The following is a 22,159-nucleotide window of genomic DNA, read 5'->3' on the forward strand; positions in this document are numbered from 1 at the left end:
GTAACAGATTGATAGGCAGCTTTGAATGTCCAGACTGGTAATTTGTGTATGATGTATGGGAACAATGATTGTACTAAAATTGTTAGCACTGGTGAGGTATATTAAATATCTGGGTAATAACAATGTATTACTTAGAAATTAATAAAATTTATTCCTCAATTGTATTTTTTTTTTAAATATAGCCATACAGCTGTTTCTAAACGTGTTGTTTGCTTGTCCAAACAGCAGTATTTGTTCAGTTAATTACACTGTTCATGATCATCTTTGCACTGTGGCTATTTTTAAATGTATCTCTCCTTGTTTACGGTAATACTTTTATGTTTTTATTTTTAAGTACAGACCACACTGTACTTCATAGTGTCTGATAATTTTCTTTGCACAATGTTATGCCCTGTAATGTTGGAATAAGGTTACTTTGTTCAAAATTTTTATATAATAGTAAAAAAAGTTTTTGATTTGTTCTACAGCCTTGTTTCACAAATTCTTCTGTGGAGTATGTATGCATCCATCCCTTTATGTTATCAGGAAATATTTCTGTGCTTCATTTGCTTTTATTAACACTGTCACAGTTGCAGTACACATGTTTGACACCTAATTTCAAAACAGTGACTTTATAAAATCAGCTGCTTTATAAAATGTTCGCAGATTATTGTTACTATCAACATGTGCCTCTAAGCAAGTCAAGATCAACCAGACCTTGCTTTGGAGGTTTTTAAAGGTTAATAAGAATCTACCTATATATCACTGAAGTCTAACATAAACATACATTGCTTACCAAAATCTTCAGCATCCATACTTGCAGAATCTTTCCACTGTTGTAGGTCCTTCATAGCTATGGTTCTTTCATTATTTTTTATTTCTTCAATTTTTGTTCGTTCTTGTGTATCAAGAGCTATTTGTTGTCTTACCGCTAACTGTTGCAAGTCATGTCTTTTCTCTGAAAAATAATGTCAAAATATATAAAGAAGTACAGTTCTTGTAAAATATGTGGAGAAAGAAACAACTAAGTGTAATTGCTGAAACTAGGTCTGAAACAACCAGTGTCTCATATCAGTCAAACTGTGTTACAAATGATTAATCACATTATCAATGTTACATTCATTACCAATGTTTCATTGAGCTTACATGTTGGTTGTTATGAAAGGAGAACATTACAGACAAAAAGTAAGATGGTAAGATGGTTGAGAAGGTATAGAGTGAAAGAGTATACTGTGCATCACCCAACATTTGCATTCTTCTCTCTGCAAACTAACATCCATAGAATGCTAACAGTTCAGTTTCAGCATCTCTGCTATATGGTGAGTAGCAACTTTCCTTCTCTGGTATTGTTACATTCCATCCTGGATTTTCCATTGTTTGATTAAAACACATCTAATGAATGCTGCCTCATCAAGAGTGAAGGTGCAAACAATCAACTAGCAGTTACTGAAAAAAATTTAAGCAAATTCTCATGTGGCTAGTGAGCAGCTTGTAAAACATCTTGCACATATTAAAAATGACATAGACACATGAACTACCTATGAAGTAACCTCCCTTTAGTACTGAGAGGTGTACTGCATTTATTTGTTGACCTGCAGAATGCAGCCTTCCCTATCAAGAGTACAAACAAATCTTGGACTATTATTATCTACTGTTTCTGACCATGTGGATCCTATTGGAGAGTTGGTTTCTGGAAGTCCACTTCCTTTGAGTATTTCACACCTTTTAGGTTACAGATTCATCTCCTGAAGAAATTTGCAAATATCCAGAACTCGTTTTATATTCAGATAAAGTTTATCAGACAGGTGCAGCATGCCTATAGGAACCCCCGATTATGATGTGTTTACAAAACTTTGTGTATGTTGACAACTTCCCAGTATATTTATTATATTATGAGTATTGTACCTGACACTCTTAGTTATTGTGAAACTAATGAAATGTACAACAGTTTTAACTTGCTTTTGTGCTGTAAGATGTAAAACACGGTTGTACTAAAATCGTTAGCACTAGTGAGGGATATTAAATATCTGCATAATAACAATGTGTTACTTAGAAATTAATAAAATTTATTCCTCAATTGTATTTCTTTCAATACAGCCATACAGCTGTTTCTAAACATGTTATTTGCTTGTCCAAACAGCACTATTTGTTCAGTTAATTGCACTGTTCATGATCATCTTTGCATTATGTCTATTTTTAAATGTATCTCTCCCTGTTTACGGTACTAGTTTTATGTTTTTATTTTTAAGTACAAACCACACTGTACTTCATACTGTCTGATAATTTTCTTTGCAAAATTTTATTCCCTGTAATAAGGTTACTTTGTTCAAAATTTTTATATAATAATAAACAGAGTTTTTGATTTGTTCTACAGCCTTGTTTCACAAATTCTTCTGTGGAATATGTAGGCATCCATTCTCTAATGTTATCAAGAAATATTTCTGTGCTTCATTTACTTCACCCCCAAGATGTGGCGTAGCAATTTAAACTGTGATATATGCCTCCAACATCAAGATTTGTCAGTTAATATCATGACTAGAGATATTTACATTTTGAAGTGGATTATCGTTACACATATTTATCAGTATTTATTGAGGGTATCAACATCAAATCATGATTTTATGAACCTGTCAGATTTTTGCTCTATTCCTTTTCATTTAATCTTAGATTTCACAACTGTCTCGACAGTAACAAAAGCAGTGTTTGCAAAAGTGGTTGGTAGTTGCTCTTACTTTAACAAATCATTTATATATTTTGAGCAATAATGTCTCTGCCAAGCTTAGCTGCTGTTAAGACATGGGTAAGGTGTTGTTAGTCTATGGATTGCTACTTCTGAAAACAGTCTGTGTAAGATTATAATTTGCAATGTATTCCACTAATTTTAAATTCTTTATGCAATCACTTACCTGACAAATACGTTGGTTATTGCTTAGAAGATTATAAGAAATATTCTTTTTGGAAATGCAAATTTAACAAAATATTCAAGACACCCTTTTTTTTAAAAAATCCACAAATTTTATCATCCTAGATAAAGTGAATAATAATACTTACTAGAATTTCTTTCTTTTTCTTTTTCTGCAATTTCAAGAGCTTCAGTAACATACTGTTGCCGAAGTTTCTGTTTCTCTTCTTTAGTAACTGATGCTTCCAAACTTTCCCAGATTTTATGTTCCAATTTCTGTAGCTCAAAAATGATCTCTGTATTGGTCAAGGTGCAATTGCTTTCAGAGTTTTTCACAGGTGCCCACAAGAAAACTTCAAAGAGAAATGGAGGATAATGTGCCTGGAAAAAAAATACTTTGCAGTGATACCTTACATAAATGAAGGACAAAACAGTGTTGAAGAAATTGGAGACAAAACAGTGTTGAAGAAATTGGACACAATACTTAGGAAACAGATGGTCATTAGCCTAGCACAACCATATGTTTTTCAGTTTGTTTTGCTGAATAAGGTGGTGCAATGGTTAATACATGGATTGATATTTGAATAAAGAACTTTCCAGTTCCCATGTGGACATTCACATTTATGTTTTCTGTAGTTTTCCTATGTCACTTGAGGTGAATGCCAAGATGGTGCCGTAGTACATTCATTCACTCACCCATTGTATCCCGTCAATCCCTTCAGGGATGTGGAAAGAGTCAAAATATACATTAAGAGGCGAAGCAACTATGACTAGCACTAGTCTATTTAAACTGATAATTGTTGTATTTACTTCTATATTACCAGTACTTTATGTTTGTATGTTAGGAGAAAAATAGTTACTTGGGGGGGGGGAAGAAGAAAAAAAGGAATGATTGTTCGAAGCAAAAAGGTCTACTAAAAATAGGCTCTAAAATGCATACCTTAAGAACTATGAGCACTTCCTCACCTTCAATACTGTCAAATAAATCTCTTCTACTGCAAGATCTTTGGTTTTCATACTTTGACAGATATGGTAGTATGAACCAAAACAAGAAAAAAATGACACGTAAACATGGACTCTAAAGTGCATCCCTTAAGAGCTAGATCACTCCTTCATCTACACTACTATGAAACATATCTCTTCTATTGAAGAGCTATGAGCACTTGTTCATCTTCACTACTGTGAAAAACTTCTTTTCTTCTGAGCAAATGCTCAAAGCTGTTAAGGTATTGATTTTAGAGCTTATGTTTACCAGACATAAGCAGTGTATGCAACAGTGCTTGGTAGTTGCTCTTACTTTAACAAATCATTTACACATATTTTAAGCAATAATGTCTCTGCCAAGCTTAGCTGATGTTAAAAGAATGAATAAGGTGTTGTCAGTCTATGGATTGATCCTTAATAACTCTTAGCAAGATATTGAAAGCAAAGAGCTTGCAGCAGAATGGATTTGTTCTACATATCAAAGATGAATAAGTGTTCATGGCTCGTAAGGTATGCATTTTAAAGTCTATTGTTACTACAATTTTTTGCTTTGAATGATCACTTGCTGTCGTGTACCTAACATTGACCATTCCTCCTGTGACATCCTGTATAAAAAGCTGACAGTATTCTGTGTAATGTTACATAATACCTTTCTTTGAATAATTAGATAAAATCAGCAGCTAAATAATGTAAGAAGAGAATTAGTGACTTTTTCAAAGTAGCTTCTTCATATATAGAAAGTTACCTAGAAGTAATTCCTAGTATTATCAGTGCAAGTAAAATAGCTTTAATCATAGTTTATTGTCAGTATACTTAACAGAAACAGACTGCAGCGACTACAAACTCATTTCTTTACAACCATTGCAATTACAAGAAAGAAAATAATAACTGAAAAACTAAAATTAGGTTTCATCACATTGAAAGTCTGACAGTTGATTGTCTCTGTTTCTTATATGAGGACTGGGAGAGAACATCTTAGCCTTACAGCAAAAGTACCTCCTCCATTTCTCCATATACAAATAAATAAAAATGCAGTTATTTTTTGACATAGTAATCTTTCAGATCTATGTCCTTTGTGCAATCTTTTCAATTAGGTAGATTTCATCAATGATGTGTGAGTCTGAAAAACCTCTACATCATTTGTCTATGGTTCTCATAAACTCTTAATTGGACTCAAAACATTTTTGAGATGCAACTTTCTTTAGGCCTTGGAATAGGTGAACACTTTAGCTCTTGGAATAAGTGGACATGATACAGTGGAAATCCTGGTGAATAGAGCATATGTTCCAATTATCTGTTTTTCCCATGAAGAGTAAAGCAAAATTGCTGGTCTGGGGTAGTGGTGGCAGAGGTATAACTGGTTAGTGTTCAATGGTTTCTCAGTGAGAAGAGGAGAGGTATGGTGTGCTTCGCTCATAGAGTGCTGACTGTGCTGCAACCCCTCCCCCACCCACTCCGACCAATGGCTGCACGACCATCCAATACTCTTTTCCTTCACAGCTCAACAGCTGTATTCCCTGTGATATTGTCACATGACAGTGGATGGCAGATGGGGATGGTCACTTCGAGGAAAGCTGCAACACTGGTTGTCGTAATGACAGTGCAGGGTGATCCAGACGTTACTGCACTACTTGTGTAGATACTGGTCTTGATCCAAACAAGACCTTTTTGTTGATCGAGGTACCTGCTGCATGACCCTGGGCAACTGAATGAACAACATGTTTGTCCTCTGGAGCACTAATAACATGGGGCCACTGAAATTCTGCACGGAGTTCAGTATCACCCTCCTGAACCCATTAATTCCATATTTGAATGGCAGTTACAGAATCCAAACTGACAATAAACTGCAGTGTCAATAGGCCACAATCCTGCTCCTATCGAAATCCTGTATGTGCTCACAGACATTTCTCCTTCTTACACAAGACATAACAAGATCCTCTTAGAAACATACATTTCTGAAATGCGATTTTTAATGAGAAACCCACACAGTAAGCTTTCCTTATACACAGAATATAGATGGCATAACTATGCTCACTTTGTGTGGTTGCACTGAAATTCTTATCATTTGCATATTCAATCACAAAGTACACTTCATGCCAATGTGATGCTTGTATAATGCCACCTCCATGATGTTGCAAAATGGTCAGCTGTGTAATTGGCAAAGAGCAGAGGTAACTAAATTAACTGTTGAAGGAACCATTAAATATTACTGGAGACTGGCAGTTCCAAATGGTAAGCATTTGCACCTCAATTAACTGAAAGGCATGCTCCTCACTAATAGCTTCTATGACTCTGAATCAAGCAATAACTGCAGTTACGCATCAGATAAGTGTGTATGAAAAAAACCGTTCACCATCTTTGTTTGCCAGATAAATCCTCTAGCTTAGGTTGTCCCAATGCTACCCCATGGGGCACAGACTTTGGGAGGGCACCTGTCATCTCACTTGTGAGCAGGTGCAACTAGCGTAGGCTATCCACCAGGTAGTCATATTGCATGTATTGGACACATGCACAAACTATTCGGCAACACCTGTCACGGGCGAGCCTACAGCAGTAGTTGCGTACACTACAGCCTGGCAGCCTGACAGATTGTCACCTGTTTGCACTCCTCTGCGCAGCTGCTGTCAGTGGCTGGGTACACGAGTTGGAGAGGCCTACTCTGGCTACTGCAATGGACAGTAATCCACAACTGACTATGAGATTACTGTGGCTTTTAAATCACCACAGACGTGGTGTTTTTCATTACTTTTGTGAGTGAGCACTATTAATGTAGCCCATGAACTACAAGCTACTAGTATGATAATGTCTAACTCCTATAGTGTGTTTAGTTCAAAGTCTACTTCCTCCTTAAGCATATGCAGGACTGGGTGGGCTAAAAAAATGTGACAAAATGGAGGGGAGCAATTGTATGTGCAGGGTGGGCTCAAAAAATGTGACAAAATGGAGGAGAGCAGTTGTATGTGCAGTTCATGTGAATGAGCCTTACCAGATAACCACACAAATAACCTCACAAATTCTCTTGTCCGTAGCTAGAAAGATAACAGCTAACATTACCTCGCACTGAGAACCCACACATGTTAAAAGTGGTAACATCAAAAATATTCTGCATGACAACGAATGCTACTAACAGAAATGTTATTTGATGCATAGCCATTCTGATTCTGCACGTGTTGACAAATCATCTTTCATGAGAATATACTGATCATGGTAATCAAGAATCACTGTGAGGGTGCAAGGCTTGGAAACCCTCATTTTACAAAGATTTCCTGATTCCTCAAAATACTAAAACCAGTGTCTACTTTTAAAGTTTACAGTTAAAGTTTCAAATCTACCATGAGTTCAGTCCCTGTCTTCTGTGGCAATCCTGATATGGGGTCCAAGTGAGAAATGGAGTGAACTAGAGATATAGATCTGTTACTCTCTGCATATGGAAACACAATATGCAAATGCCCTCTGCTATGACAGTAGAGGTACTCTAAAGTTTTAAAGGAGCATTTCTGCCAAGAATGCATTTGAAAACAATCAGTGTAGAAAGATAATACGCAGCCAGGGTAACACTGGTTTTGGTTCTGAAGAAGCCGATGATGGGGCTGAGAAGTGCACTCACTGTGACACAGCTTGGTGCTTGGCAGTTTATTTATGAGAGCAGGGGAAACGCTGCACTGAGGTGTCCAGGTGCTGCACAGCCACATGTCTCTTTAACTGACATGGGTAACGGACAGAGTCAAGGTAAGCTGTGCAGAGTACAACTCGTCTAATTGTGAGCAGTCTTCAAAGTTCTGTTTGGCTGCAATAGAAACCTCATGTGCTTCAGGCAAAGTTAAAAATTTACCTAATCTCAGGTCAAACAATTTTAGAGCTGCTGGCATGACTTCTTTACTTGGGGCCAAGCAAATTACATCTTGCGTTAGTGAAATTACATAGATTTGCCTGCATTGAGGATTGGTGCACTTAAATTGATGATTTAATCCTTTAAAGTCCGCATTGAAAGAATTCTAATCCAGCAATGACTTCACATCTCTTGCTAGTGAAACTGGCCAACAACTCACAAAGTTTAGTGAAAGACAAGGCACTGGGATTACCTAATGCCTCCAGCTTATGCAACAAGCTTAAAATATCAGGAGCCCTGGACCAGAGGAACAAGATTGCTGCTCATGTGAAGTTACCAGAAACACCAAGAAAGAATCTTGAAGAAGATGCAGGAAATTTTCCCACTCTTCTGAAGCAAAGGCTATGAAAGTTGGTGAAATGGCAGGCTGAGATGTAGATGCAAGCAGCAGTTGGAGCTGCTTTTAATGCTCGGCATTCTTTTCTAGCAGTTGCTGTTGAAGCTGGGTTTGCAACTGCTGCTGTAGCTTTCACAGCTGCTGTTGCAACTTCTGTAGCAATTCTGTATCTACAGGCACATCACAAAGGTCAAAATTCACACTGACAATGTTATATCAGCACTGACTGAATTTTTTTTTCTCACTTAGTAAACACACAATTACTTGGCAAGTACTGCTGTGGGATGTAACGTTATAGTGATCAGTCACAAATGCACAAGAACATGTAAGGTTGTCAATGACTGTAAAAAACAGAGCCAAAAATGCAGGCAAATCAATAGTTCATGCGCAGAGTGTAACTGTATGATATGCAATGGTGATGGCAAGTGGACACGACCAAACTGCAGGTGTGAAGCTTTGATGACATGGATATAGGTGGCTGGTATCTTGACATCAGAGAGCTTCTTTGAATCCTAGAAAATACTATCATAATTTTTCTGGCAGGTGAAATATCTTTTGCCTTGTACATTCTAGGGCCACTGGCTTCTACCTACTGCTTGATTTTTGCTTCGTTTCTTGCGTTTAAGTGGTGTACACTTGTCTCATCCATACTAAAAAACCAACATACAAAATCAGTTAGAATTTATTTGAAATAGCCCAAAAATTACTGATAAATATGCATTCACATCTGATTTCAGTCAACATTTACAAATGAAACAACCAATTAGCATGAAGTTATCTCAACAAAGGAAGTTCGGGCTGACTTGCCTGTATGAAACACAACCACTCACCTACAGCTGACTGGTGTTTGGCACATAGAAACAGGTAACAGAAAATTATTTATTATCGGTTTTCAAGCTCTTGCTCATTCTCCAGTAGAAGCACACATGTTCGTGCTCACAACAAAGACACCCAAACGCACATGCCTGTGGTCGAGGTGAGACTGGCTTAGTGTACATTTGGGTGTCTGTGTGTGAATGTGTGTGCTTCTACTAGGGAAAGGGAAAAAGTTCAAATGCTAGAACAAATAAGTTCCTGTTGCACGTTTCTAAGTGCCACACATCAGTCAGCAATAGATCTGAAATAATTTTGAAAAAGGGTGAGCTTTGCTTAAGGCATCTACTGTGGCATCCATTTGTGCTGACTGAGGTTAACATAGGAAACCCAATTTGTGGATGACTGGATTGACTTCTGAATCTATCTCCTCCCAGTTATAAAGTCTCTCTTGCACCAGGAATTTTAGTATATTTTTCCTTCATGTGTTACTACAAGGATAATTTGAAGTATTTGGTTTCATAGTAAAAATGAGAATTTATGTTTTCAAAAACCTCTTATTTTTCAAGATTATCTCGTATGAAGCTAATAAACTTTATCCAGTGGCAGTTCAGTGACTTTTTCAATCTTTGTAGTGTTGCCATGGAAGTGCTCTACAGCTGCAATCAATTTTTAATAAGACGGAAAATGCTGATGAGGAAGGAAGGATTTGAGTTTTGGGAAGAGAGCAAAATCTGGAAAATAGGGCACTGCTGATTCTTCAATTTTCTCTTTGGTATCGGGCCGTAGAGAAGCTGAATGCCTGCTGGACCAAATGGACCTCGATGGACAATAGAAGGCAGTGTTGCCGCAGTGCTGCACTCGCCTTGTGAGTGTGCCACTTTATCGCCACATGAATACACCACCCAATAGCATCCCTCAAGGCTGGCTTAAATAACACCACACCTCGACTTCTCATTCATACAGTGAGTCATGTAATTTGTGTGATAGTGTTCAGTACTGGCTTCACCATATTAATGGCTGCTCATCGACACTTTGCTTTGGTATTGGTTTTGTTCTTTGGTCTCAATGTGGGATGTGGCTTATACTTCACCAGTTGACAGTGTTATGTTGAAAGTTTATGCATTTCGTTGTCGCGTAGTATGCTTGCTCTTGTTGTGTCTGGTCCGCCATTCAATCAGCCTTGTTGCTTGACTCCTGTGTGGGTCTTCTTGCCTTGCACTGTCACTGTTTCTCTCCAATTTTTCTGATGTATGCACCAGTATCTGCCTACTCACAGATATAGCCTCCCCCATTACCGAGAAACTTTTATGGTCGCATCTATTGTATTAATGAAAGATGATTTTTTTTTTCCTACTGCGAATTATATCTTTTTTCTTGGATTCTTGCATACAGATCCACTGGAATCCACTTTTTGAAGACAGTCAATTAACAGAATTCCTTTCATGTACAAAAACGCCATTGCCACATTTTTTTGCTGATAAATACATCTTCACTTTCTTTGGAGCTGCAACAGCAGCTTCTATCCAATGTTCTGGTTGTCATTTCAATGCTGGAGTGGAGTTTGAAACTGTGTTTTTCCACTGACTCTTACGAATAAAGAAAATCACTTTTGTTACACCAAAAATCTTCCAAACGTGATTGGGAATAGTCGTGTGAATTTGTTTCTGATCCTGTCTTTCACAAAGCTTTCTCACATGCAGTTCTTCATGCATCATGTTCTTTTGGAATCACTAAAACATTGGCAATTTCTTGCATCTTCCAAGGTCACACTGTGCACTTTTTCCAAAATTTATTATGTTGTTGCACTTCTTAGACATGCTTCACATAGATAATTTTGGATACTTTGTTTAAATTAGGCAGCCCACCAAACACATTTAAAATCTAGAAGGACTTTTGGTTGGTGTTGAACCTTCTTTGTCTAAAAATTTTTATCATTATTTACTGAAGTTAAAAGAAGTAAACAAGCAGAATATAAGTTAGACTAGATGTAGTAACTTACCAGATGTACCTGTTAGCTGTTTGATCATAAAAGTGTCTGTGTTGGCAAATACTGCCAGTTCAAAAAATTCACTGCAACTGTATACCCAGGTTCAAAGAAAAACAGCAAGGTTTTTTCATAAGATTTGAGGAACAATAAGACGTTGTTGCATGTTTATATAAAAGGTACGCCTTTGTTTCATAAAAAATCAACTCGTGATTACAGGCTGAAAAACATTTCATCACTGTATAACAAAAGAACACATGGTTATTTATCAATGAGAAAAAATATAAATAAAAGTAAAAATCTTAAGAAAGCGGAAGCCATAGAAACAAAATTATCAGTTGAGATTTTGCAGGTGAGTTAAGTCATGTAGAAACAGAGAAGCCCACTGAAATAACTGTTCATCAATAGGTATTTTTGCTATCATCATTTGGATGTTCTAGTTTACATATCTTGATGAGGCCCTTGTGATACACAAATTGATTGCTTAATCAAGAAATTGACTATATATTCTCTTGGATGAGGACACTAGTTAAATAAAAATATTTACAAACTAAGGTGAAAATTCAAGACTGAAAATATATTTTAGGTAAGGTTTTTGTGACATGCTCCATCAGCTTCACTTTACAGAAATATTATCTAGCTGAGTGGTCAGCATGACGTAATGTCTTGCCAAGGGGCCCGGGTTCGATTCCCAGCTGGGTTGGAGATTTTCTCCTCTCAGGGACTGTGTTGTGTTGTCCTAATCATTGTCTCATCCTCATCAACACACACATTGCCGAAGCGGCATCAACTCAAAAAACTTGCACCAGGTGAGCGGGAGGCTCTAGCCACACGACATTTATTTATTTATTTATTTATTCATCCGTGGAACAATAAATATTGTATGGATGTCGTCAGTTTACAACACATGAGCACACATTTACATTTACAATTGTTAAATATTCTTTTACAGTATAACAACTTTTACTTACTAAGAAGGTTTTAAGCTTTTGTCTGAAAGTGAGGGGCTCATTTATTTCTTTAATTTCCTGTGGTAATTTGTTATACAGTTTTATCCCATTATAAAACATACTTTTTGCGTCTTTGCCTTGTTCTTTCTATCTAGATGGAGGTGGTGACAAGCTCTTGTTCCATGGTCATGTATGAGGCTGTTTGTGTTGTACATGTTGAGATTTTTCTTAATGAACATTATGTTCTGAAAGATATACTCACAAGAAACAGTTAGAATGCCTAACTTTCTAAATAATTCTAGACAGTGGGCCCTGTTGTTGCTGTTTGTTATTATCCTTATGGCTCTTTTTTGTACTCTGAACACAATTTGTATGTTACTGGCACTTGTTCCCCAAAACATGATCCCATAGCTGAGGACTGAGTGTAGATATCCGTAATATGTTATTTTAAGACAGTTATTATTGCATACCGGTGCAAGTATTCTAAGAGCATAGCATGCTGTGGATAATTTCTTTGCCAAAATGTTGACATGGTTTGTCCATTTCAATTGGGTGTCTACACTCATCCCTAAGAATTTGGTACTTGTTACACATTCTAATTCATTATTATTAACTTTTATTCTAGTGGCATTGTGTTTTTTGTTCAATTGGAAGTTTATTTAATTACGCAGACTGGGATTTCATCAAGTCCTACTGAAGTTAGCTTTCTTTACATTTAAGGTTACTTTATTTTTTTATGACCAGTTGTGAACATCATTGAGAGCCTTGTTTGCTCTTTCTGACAGCTGTGTTGGATTTTCACCTGTTATTACTATGTTGCTGTCATCAGCAAAAAGTATTTTTTCTTCATGTCTGATACTTTGTGGGAAGTCGTTAATATAAATAAGAAACAATATTGGGCCTAATACACTTCCCTATGGGATGCCTATATTCACATTTTCTGGGTCAGACAGGTGTTTTGTAAGGGAATTGTTTGAAACTTGTGATATCTCAACTCGTTGAACTCTGTTTTCCAAGTATGATTTGAACCACTTCTTTGTCACACTTCTTATTCCTATTTGCCCTAGTTTATGAAGTAAGATTTTGTGGTCAACAGTATCAAAGACCTTGGACAAGTCTAAAAATATACCACTTACATTTTCACCTTTGTCCAGTGCTTCTAAAATTACTTTAGTGAACTGTGCTATAGCAGATTGTGTGCCTTTTCCGGGCCTAAAACCAAACTGGTCATTGGAAAGAAGGTTATATTTATTCAGGTAATTTAGCAGTCTCTCTTTGACTAGTATTTCTATTATTTTAGAAATGATAGACAGTATAGAAATCAGCCTGTAGTTCTTTACATTTTCCACATCTCCATTTTTAAGGATAGGTATAACTTTTGCTTGTTTTAGGTACTCCGGAAAGTATCCAGATTCGGAAGGTTCATTAATTATGTCGGTTAATGGGTCCTTTACGGAGTCTATACATTCTTTAATTACGCAGACTGGGATTTCATCAAGTCCTACTGAAGTTTTATTTTTTAGTTGGTGTACTACTAGTGCCACTTCCCTCTCTGTAGTTGGCAAGAGCACCATTGAGTTTGTTGGCTGGTTCTGAGTAGATAAATCATACGTATCTGTAAATTTCTGCTGTAATTGTTTTGCAATACTACTGAAATATGAGTTTACAAAATCGGCTAATTTTTTAGGGTTACCTACTGGTACAGCTTTGTTTTTAATATGTGAATTGAGGTCCTTTTTAGCAGAGTTAGATGTTTCCTGTTGATGATGTTCCAGGCTGCTTTGCTCTTGTTTTCAGCTTCAAGTAATATTTTGTTGTTTGAAAGTTTTTTTGCGGCTAGCAACACCTTTCTGTATATTTTCCTGTACTTTTTGTAGAATTGCAGAACTTCTAGGTTAGATTGATTATTTTTAATGGAGTTGAGATATCTAAGAGTTTCTGAGGATTTTTTGATACCTGTAGTCACCCATTGATTTCTCTTTGTAGTTTTAATTTGATAAAGAATTTTGGGAAACATCTCTTCAAATCTGAGTTTAAAAATTGATGTGAACTTGATAAATTTCTGATTTGCATTGGTTTCTGCATAGACTTCCCTCCAATCTTCATATTCTAGCTGGGATTTAAACTCATACAGGGCTGATTTGGAAAACATTCTTTTGTTTTTACACAGTTTAGGAGGAGTTTCTACATGAATGTTAGTTTTTAAGCTCTGGCAGAGGTGGTCGGATAGGCCCAGGTTTTGGACAACAATATGACATTTTTTTACCATCAATATCTGTAGCTACATGATCTATAGATGAGGAAGATTCTTTTGTTATTCTAGTTGGACAATTAACAAGGGAGGATATTCCATAACAGCTTAGAATATTCACATATATGTTGCTAGCCTTATCAGGCTTCATCATATTAATGTTTAAGTCACCACAGATAATTACATTTGCTTTTGGTCCAGAAACCTTGTCGAAGCTTTGATTCAGTTTTGAGAAGAAAATATCAATGTCTCCACTGGGAGAGCGGTACACACAAAATATGACTAATTTTTTTTTGCAATGCCAGGTCCTATTATTTCAACAGCGGAAAGTTCAAAATGTTTGTCCTCACCTAGATCTAAAAGCTCACATCTAACTTTAAATGACATACCTTTTTTTACATAGATACATGAACCTCCACCATTCACTGAGATTCTGCTATAGTAACATGCAAGGTCATATGAGGCTAATGCAATGAGTTCAATTTCATTTCATCTGTGTGCACAAAAAGGAAGTACCTGCAGCAGTGGAGATATGACTCATGAGGACAGCAAATGGATGCATTAAGAATCCTTATAAGATTAAAACCTAAGGGGAAATGTGAACGATACTGGACCATGGGCTTTTGTGTAGATGTTTTACAGATGTGGAAATTGGGCACTTCGTGACCTCTGGATGATAATTTTCTGAAACCATCACTGTATACTCTGTACCACCCACAGGTCAGAAACTACTGGTCCTTCTTCTATACATGCATCATAAAGATCATAGCTAAAATTTTTCAGTTTCATTAGCCTTATGAATTACATGAAAAAGTAGCAGTCACATTAATCAATAGAAAACTTTTTAATTTCTCCTTCAATTGTTGAATGATTTCTTGTTAGTATTGGGTGGTGTCCTTCCGAAACCATCACCCTGAGAGATGAATAGTAATGACCATCAATAATACATAAGGAACATTTCAGAATTATTCAAGTCCATATTTAAGTGTTTCAGATCTTGAAATAAATTTTGTAGAATGCACATGCAAGAAAGCAAAAATTCAAATTTAATATGAATGGCGGCACTCTCTATAGACACTGTTCTAGCAAACAATACTGATCATTACCACTGCAGACTTATGTTCTTGTCATCATTTCCCTATCCCAGATTGGTACTCCGCAATACTCCACCTTACTGACTGATTAGAGTGATGTCTCATATGGGTAAATGTCAATTTTTCAATCCTCTGCTATCAATATATATTTGTTTCAATATTCATCTTCAGGTCAAGCCAACTGGCCTCAATGGTAGGACTGTGCAAGAGGTCAGTTGCTTCTGTTATTCATAAAATGCACTGATATTGGTAACCAATGTTTGGTTGCTTGAAGATCAATAGTTTTCAACTCCAGCATTTGGGATTTCTGGAATAGCTTTCCTTTGATTGTGACAATGAGTGCGTTAGCTAGCATGAATAGAAACATATTGCTGCACTCCAAACAACATGACATACTGGTCTGAGACCTCACTATCATCAAGACTGTGACAGCTGTAAGCACTTAAAGAGTGGGTACATTATTTTTGTAGGGATATGCTCATTTTCACAAACTTTTCATAGCTAGTGTACCCTATCACAAAGAATTCTTACCACTAATAAAATATGCTGTGTGGCACTTGGTATAGAACTTGGGTGGAAGGAAAGGGTATGTAATCAAATGAACAGTTTCAGCAGAACTATAATTGTTCAGTAAATAAGCACTGGATCAGCATTATTATTTGTTACCCAATGCATAGATAAGAAAAATGTCTCACATATTAGAAGAAAACTCCTACAAAAGAAACTCCTACAAAAAAAGTAACAGAATCAATCAGCAAAATTAGTATCCCACATCCTACAATTTAATTGCTGCAGAATTCTAAAATACATTTATGTTGGAGAAGTTAGGACAAAAAATGTAATACTGCAATGATCTAATGATGCTTCAAAAGTCAAAGATATCACAGAGGTATACAGATATATATATGAGAGTCAGAATGCTTTCACTATTTGACCAAAAAAGTGAGACAGAAAGAGTTTACAATTTTTAACAGCCATATGGGCACAAATGTCTTCGCATAAATTTGGAAGATTTCTAGAGCATTTGGAGATACATAACTTACAGTGAAAGTTAAGTGGCCTTTGCAAAGGGAAGTATAGGCTAGCTGTTTTTTTTTTATGGGACTAGCTTACATATATCCCCTCATTTGTAACAGAAATTCAACTTCACTTTTCCTCTCATCACAATGAGGTTCAGAATACAGATACACATAAGTAGGTTATTTCAGAACCTCATTATGTTCAGGTGTGCTCTTACCACGTTGCTCCCATAAGCAATTATAAGATAATTCAATTTCTTCATTCTTTTTCATTCTTAGGAGAATTCATTTTAAGTCTTTGTTTCTGTAAGACTACTACAACAAGGTCCCACAGGTTGAGATAACATAATACATTATGAATATTATTGTTCGTGATTTACATTAACATCTTCACTGCCTCCTGCAGTCAGGTTGGTATCTGCAACTTTGTTTCGCATTTTCGTCAGTTGTAATTACTGGTGATTGGTGGCATGCCAGTCCAAGGGGCCAAATGTTCTCAATGGGTGGGAGATTTTTAATTTAAAGATGAATTAATTAAAGTGTAAAAGTCCTCAGCGATTCTAATACATTGTCAAAAACATGATTTCTGAATGTGAAAATTTGAATGTAAATGACAGCGATCATGGAACAGACAAAAACTATCTGGAAGTAAAGAAATAGACTGAATAATTAACATGTAATAATGATTCAGGTTCATTTTTCATGTAAGAAGAACACTAGTACACATCATGGTAATGATAGTCTGTGAGCTTGTTTCACTCACATTTGAAAGTGAATACCTTCTTATCAAGCAGAACATCAGCTTTTCATCAGACATGTTAACTTTAGAATTTCAGATACATTTATTGACATTATATAAGCATTCATTAAAATTTGCTTCAAAATATCAAATAGTATTGCCTCATAAATATTACCAAGGGAACCAGTAACACTATGAAGCATTGGTAAATAAATATTGTCACAAACCATTGGATTTACATTACTGACTAAATGACACCACTTTGAATTCTATATACGCACATGATCTGCAAAACACTATGATGGAATGGCTGCTTAAATGCCGCTGTACACACTGTTCTTAATCTAATTTGTCTTTGGAGTTCTTTTGGGAGCTGATATATATTTCTAGATTCAGTGCTTAATACTGGTTCTTGAAACTTCATACATAGGCTTTAGTAGCATAATTTATATCCCTCTTCAAATGTCTGTCAATTCAGGTTTCCAGCATTTCTGTGACACTCTCCAGTGAATCATAAAAACCAGCGACCATTCATTCTGCTCTTCTCTGAATATGTTAAATATTCACTGTCGGTCCTACTTGGTATAGGTCCCATACACTTGAGCCATACTTTTAAGAAAGGGTGCACAAGAGCTCTGCATGCAGTCTCCTTTGTAGACTGGCTGTATTTTCACAGCTCCCTTTAAATGAACCTAAATCTGTCACGTGCTTTACCAACAACTGGTGCTTGTATGGGTTCACTGATTTCAATTATGACTTATGTTGTTAATATACAACATGAACAGAAAAAAATCCCAATTCTCTTCCCTGGGGAATGCATGAAGTTATTTAGACTTCTGTTGATGGCCCCTCAATCAAGATAGTATACTGCATTGTCACTACCTACAAATGCTCAATCAAGTGATTTAAAGTCTGATTGATACCCCAACTGATTGAGTCATTGCCAATAAATGTTGGTGTCGTACAAGTCAAATACTTTTTGAAGTAAAGAAATACAGTATTCATCTGACTGTCTCATCATGTGATCTTCAGGATGTTGCATAAAGCACAAGCTGGATTTCACTTGTGTGATGTTTCTGGGATCCATGCTTACTGGCATGAGAATGTCATTCTGTTCAAGACTCCTCATTATGTTATCAAGTTTACCTCAATTGCATTATTCATAGTTTCTGGACAATGTTCATAATACACATCAAAATACTTGTTAGAAACTTGTCCATTACGTAATGTATGTTTTCCGAATTTACCGCGCAGTTTTTAGTTTGACGATGATGTGCACTAAATACGGCAAAAGGCCTTTAAGTATGGCACGAACAGAAACATAGTGCTTTGCTACAGGTCAAAGTGTTACCACAACCTTTATCTGGTAGTCAAATTCTTTGGCTTGGCCTACTTTCAACCAAATTATCACCTGTCAACCTGATCTAGACCTAGGGCTATGGTACAAATCAAACTGTCACAACTTCTAAGATTTGTAGAGTCCGGAGGGCCAAATATGACACTATAACCGAGGTTTCTTCTGCCAATGGCCTTGCTGTAGTGGTAACACAGGCTCCTGTCAGATCACCGAAGTTAAGCGCTCTTGGGCTGAGCTAGCACCTGGATGGGTGACCATCTGGTCTGTTGTTGGCACTCAGCCCTTGCGAGGAAAACTGAGGATCTACTTGATTGAGAAATAGCAGCTCCGGTCTCGTAAACTGAGATACGGCCGGGAGAGCGGTGTGCTGACCATATGCCCCTCCATATCCGCATCCACTGTTGCCTGTTGCTGAGGATGACACGGTGGCTGGTTGGTACTGTTGGGCCTTTCAAGGCTTGTTCAGATGGAGTTTAGAAGCCAGGTTTCTTCTAATGTTTTCTGTTACATCTGAGGATGAGTCAAGTGATCAACAGAAAGGGCCAATTATTAGTTTATACCCACCTTTGATATTCAGTTCTACCCATATAATCTCACATGTAGCTTCAGTTTCTATCTTTGCCAGCTAAAGTTTCTTGTCTGTTGAGAAAAATACACCACTTTCATTTGCTATCTGGTTATCCTTTCAATATACACTTACAGCCCAAAAATCTCAGTAATGTCAATCTCTGGCTTTAGCCAGCTTTCTGTACGTAATTACCTGTGATATTAGTTGAAGAAAAAGAAGGTCCTTTAATTATTTATCTTACGGGTAGGCCTATGTATTTCCAATCTGTTGGTTAACAGTTCATGTGGAAAGAAGATTTGCAGTGTTGGTATCAGTTTTGTTCGCTTAATATGTGAAAAACCTTACAACAGGGATAGCAAATACGTGTGAGAAACTGTTACACAATGGGAGAAAGTGCTAAGGTTAGCAAAAATTGCCACAAATGATTTGGGTCTTTTAATTCCAGATGCTGATAAAAAAAAAAAAAAAAAAAACTGGTTGATCTAAAGACAACAGACCAATGGGTCTTAAATATCACCATTTTCTGGAATGAATAGCGAAACTGATGCGTTCCCGAAGGCAACATTAACACATAAAGTACGAGTTAACTACTTTATTTCACCTTGGTTATTGTAGATGTGTTAGTCACTAAATTTACCTTTATATATTTGTCCAGTGTAAAAATGTCTACGTTTTTGGAGTTTACGTTTCTAAGACGAACTTTGATAATGACAACAGCTTCTGTTTGTCGCCAGTCGTAATCTGTTACGAGAATAGGCATGGTACACTGCAAGCACTAGACACTATAATAAAAGAGATAGCGCAGGGTTATTTAATTGCTTGTAAACTGTTCGCCACGTTGGATGCGCTGCCATGGAGACAGAAACAACGTTCCCATGCCGTAACCAGCAACAACGTTATTCAAGTTCTTAACGAAACAATGCCATACAGTACACTATACCGTCGCGAACCCCTTCTAAAAGAGGAATTATTTTGTCCTCTCCCCCTCTTATTTCTCTTACCATCCTCAGCACTTCTCATCTTGGCAAAAACCGGCTCACGATACTACATACTCCCGTCTGATTATTACAACTGTGAGTTACAACAACAATAATAATAATGATTAGAAAATGTCCTTCGAGCACATCACAGTAAAAAAAAAAATTATCATACACCTGTGTGGTTGGTGGTCAAAGTAAAAAATTACACCTATTCGATAAATAATCATGGCTACAACACATGTGCACTTGTTGTACAGGAGCAAATATGTTATTTCACTACATTTTTTTAATAAATTAGTTGGTTAGTTGAAGTTTAACTGTATTCACCGATACTGATTTAGAATAATTCAGAATGTTTTTCACGACTTAAAAATGATGGTAGAACAGAAAGTCATTTAAATGCATTTTAAAAACTGTTATATTCAAGCTGATTATCCATTAAGGAAATAATCGAGACAAAAAAACGCAGAAAATTAGGAAATTTTCTGACACTTGCACATTTAGCGTGATGTGTGTTCTTGAATTTACGAAGAAAGCAGATCAAGCCTTTTGTCTTGATTAATGCCACTGTGGGAATGTTTCTCATACAAGTAATTGGATGTGGAAGGTAGTAACACGTGCACTGCTCTCCTTGCTAAATTGCGTGATTCGTTCCGAGTCTGGGCTGCGAAATTTTTGAGAGATTTCGAGTTAAGTTCATTTCGAATTGTTCTATCACTTGAGAGTTCTATCAGCGCCACCTGTTCTACTGTTGACAACCGGTCTCCTGTGATCATATCGAACGGACTATGAATCCAATCATACTCAGATAAAGGTTGTGGAAATTTATTCTCGAACTGTTGACGAAGGTTTTCGTGATGTACTACACCAACTCTACTAATTTTGCCTACGTACAACTAATTTTCCTCCACGAAATCATGCAGACAAGAAAACATCTCAAATCCATACAATGCACATTGTTAACAGATGAATAATAGATTGATTGATTGATTAACCTTCAAGTTTTTTCTTGAACCCAAGCACTTTTTCCATTAAAAAGACGATATCATTACGGCCTTGAAGTAATACGTTATGATCGTTCAATTTCTAAAAAACGTCGACCAAGTAGCTCAATATTAAAGCCATCTTTCGTTCAGAAACAGAACCGCGAGTACAGGACTTCTATTCAGAAGGAAAAGACGAAGTTCATACTTCAGCTCCAAATCGCGACGGAGAACTTTACCATGAGACAACCAACTTACCTTCATAAGCGATAGAAGCAAATCGTAAGTGGAGCCCATCTCCTCGCAAAGAATGGAAAATAACCTACTGTGTTTAGCTCATGCGTTCACAAAATTTACAACACTGACTTCATCGTTCAGCGCGTTATTGATTTCCGGCTGTACTACTTTAGAAGCCAATGCCTCCATTTGTGTCAGACAATGTCTGAATTTTTTAGGAGAAACAGCACATATGCTTGTCCTGAACTCCTTTTTAGTTCCAGTACGTGCTGCCGCCGCATTGGTACATATACAAACACAATTTGTCCATGACAAAATGTTGTAAAAAGACAAAAATAAAAAAAAACAAAAACGAGGAATTAGTAAGAAAGAAAATATCTTCGCCTGTAATCCTCTCTTCAACAACTTTACAAAATGGAATGTCCTGTTGCATTTCATTTCCATAAAAGTAGCGTACAAAAACAAGAGACTGGGAAAATTTTACGGTACCAGTACTGTCATGAAGCTCCTGCAATGTGAATTTTGGGTTATCATGAAGGCGTTGTAGCAATCGATTTTTCATGTCAGTGGATATTGCATCAATAAGACGAGCCACGGTGTCGACTTCAGACTCTTGCCACCATGGATAAATTCGCACATTTTGATAGCTGCGGGAAGAATTAATTTTTCACCAATATTATGTGATTGCACACGTCGATTAAAAAACTTGATAGGTTTACTTACATGGTCTGGATGTTTTGTCTGCAGGCGTTTATTGAGTTTTATGGGATTCAAGCTATCGTTAGCTAAAATCCCCAAACAAAGAACACGTTATTGTCGCCTCAGTATTCTAGAGAAATCTGGTGAAGCCTAATGTCAGGTAATCAACTCGATATTTATGCATTTTGGTTTTGCGTTTAGAGCTGCTATTGCTGGTAGGAACAGAGGAAGGTGCGAAAGAAGAATGTACTTTCAAATTCGAGTCTTTTTTTTCTTTATTAGAACTGCATAATTTCGGAGGAGAAGAGACACTCGGAGAATCACTTCCATAGAATCTCCTGTTACCACTGCGAATCAGTCACTTATTCCCTGGGAACAGCGGAACTTTGCG

The 22,159-nt window shown here is 36.7% G+C and overlaps 1 protein-coding gene across 1 annotated transcript in view; it reads right to left on the reverse strand.

Annotated features, from left to right (window-relative positions):
- Positions 1-19,681, reverse strand: part of LOC124606126 (dynein axonemal assembly factor 4-like) — a 120,697-nt gene extending 101,016 nt beyond the window's left edge. The window contains exons 1-3 of the mRNA XM_047138091.1: positions 19,507-19,681; positions 3,031-3,262; positions 776-937 (exon numbers count right to left, since the gene is read on the reverse strand). Coding sequence (XP_046994047.1) covers positions 776-937; positions 3,031-3,262; positions 19,507-19,629 — 517 coding nt within the window. The 5' untranslated portion in view covers positions 19,630-19,681. The remainder of the gene's footprint in view (positions 1-775; positions 938-3,030; positions 3,263-19,506) is intronic.
- Between the last annotated feature and the right edge of the window lie 2,478 nt (positions 19,682-22,159).

The sequence above is a fragment of the Schistocerca americana genome, chromosome 3, assembly GCF_021461395.2.
Source record: "Schistocerca americana isolate TAMUIC-IGC-003095 chromosome 3, iqSchAmer2.1, whole genome shotgun sequence".
NCBI lineage: Eukaryota > Metazoa > Arthropoda > Insecta > Orthoptera > Acrididae > Schistocerca > Schistocerca americana.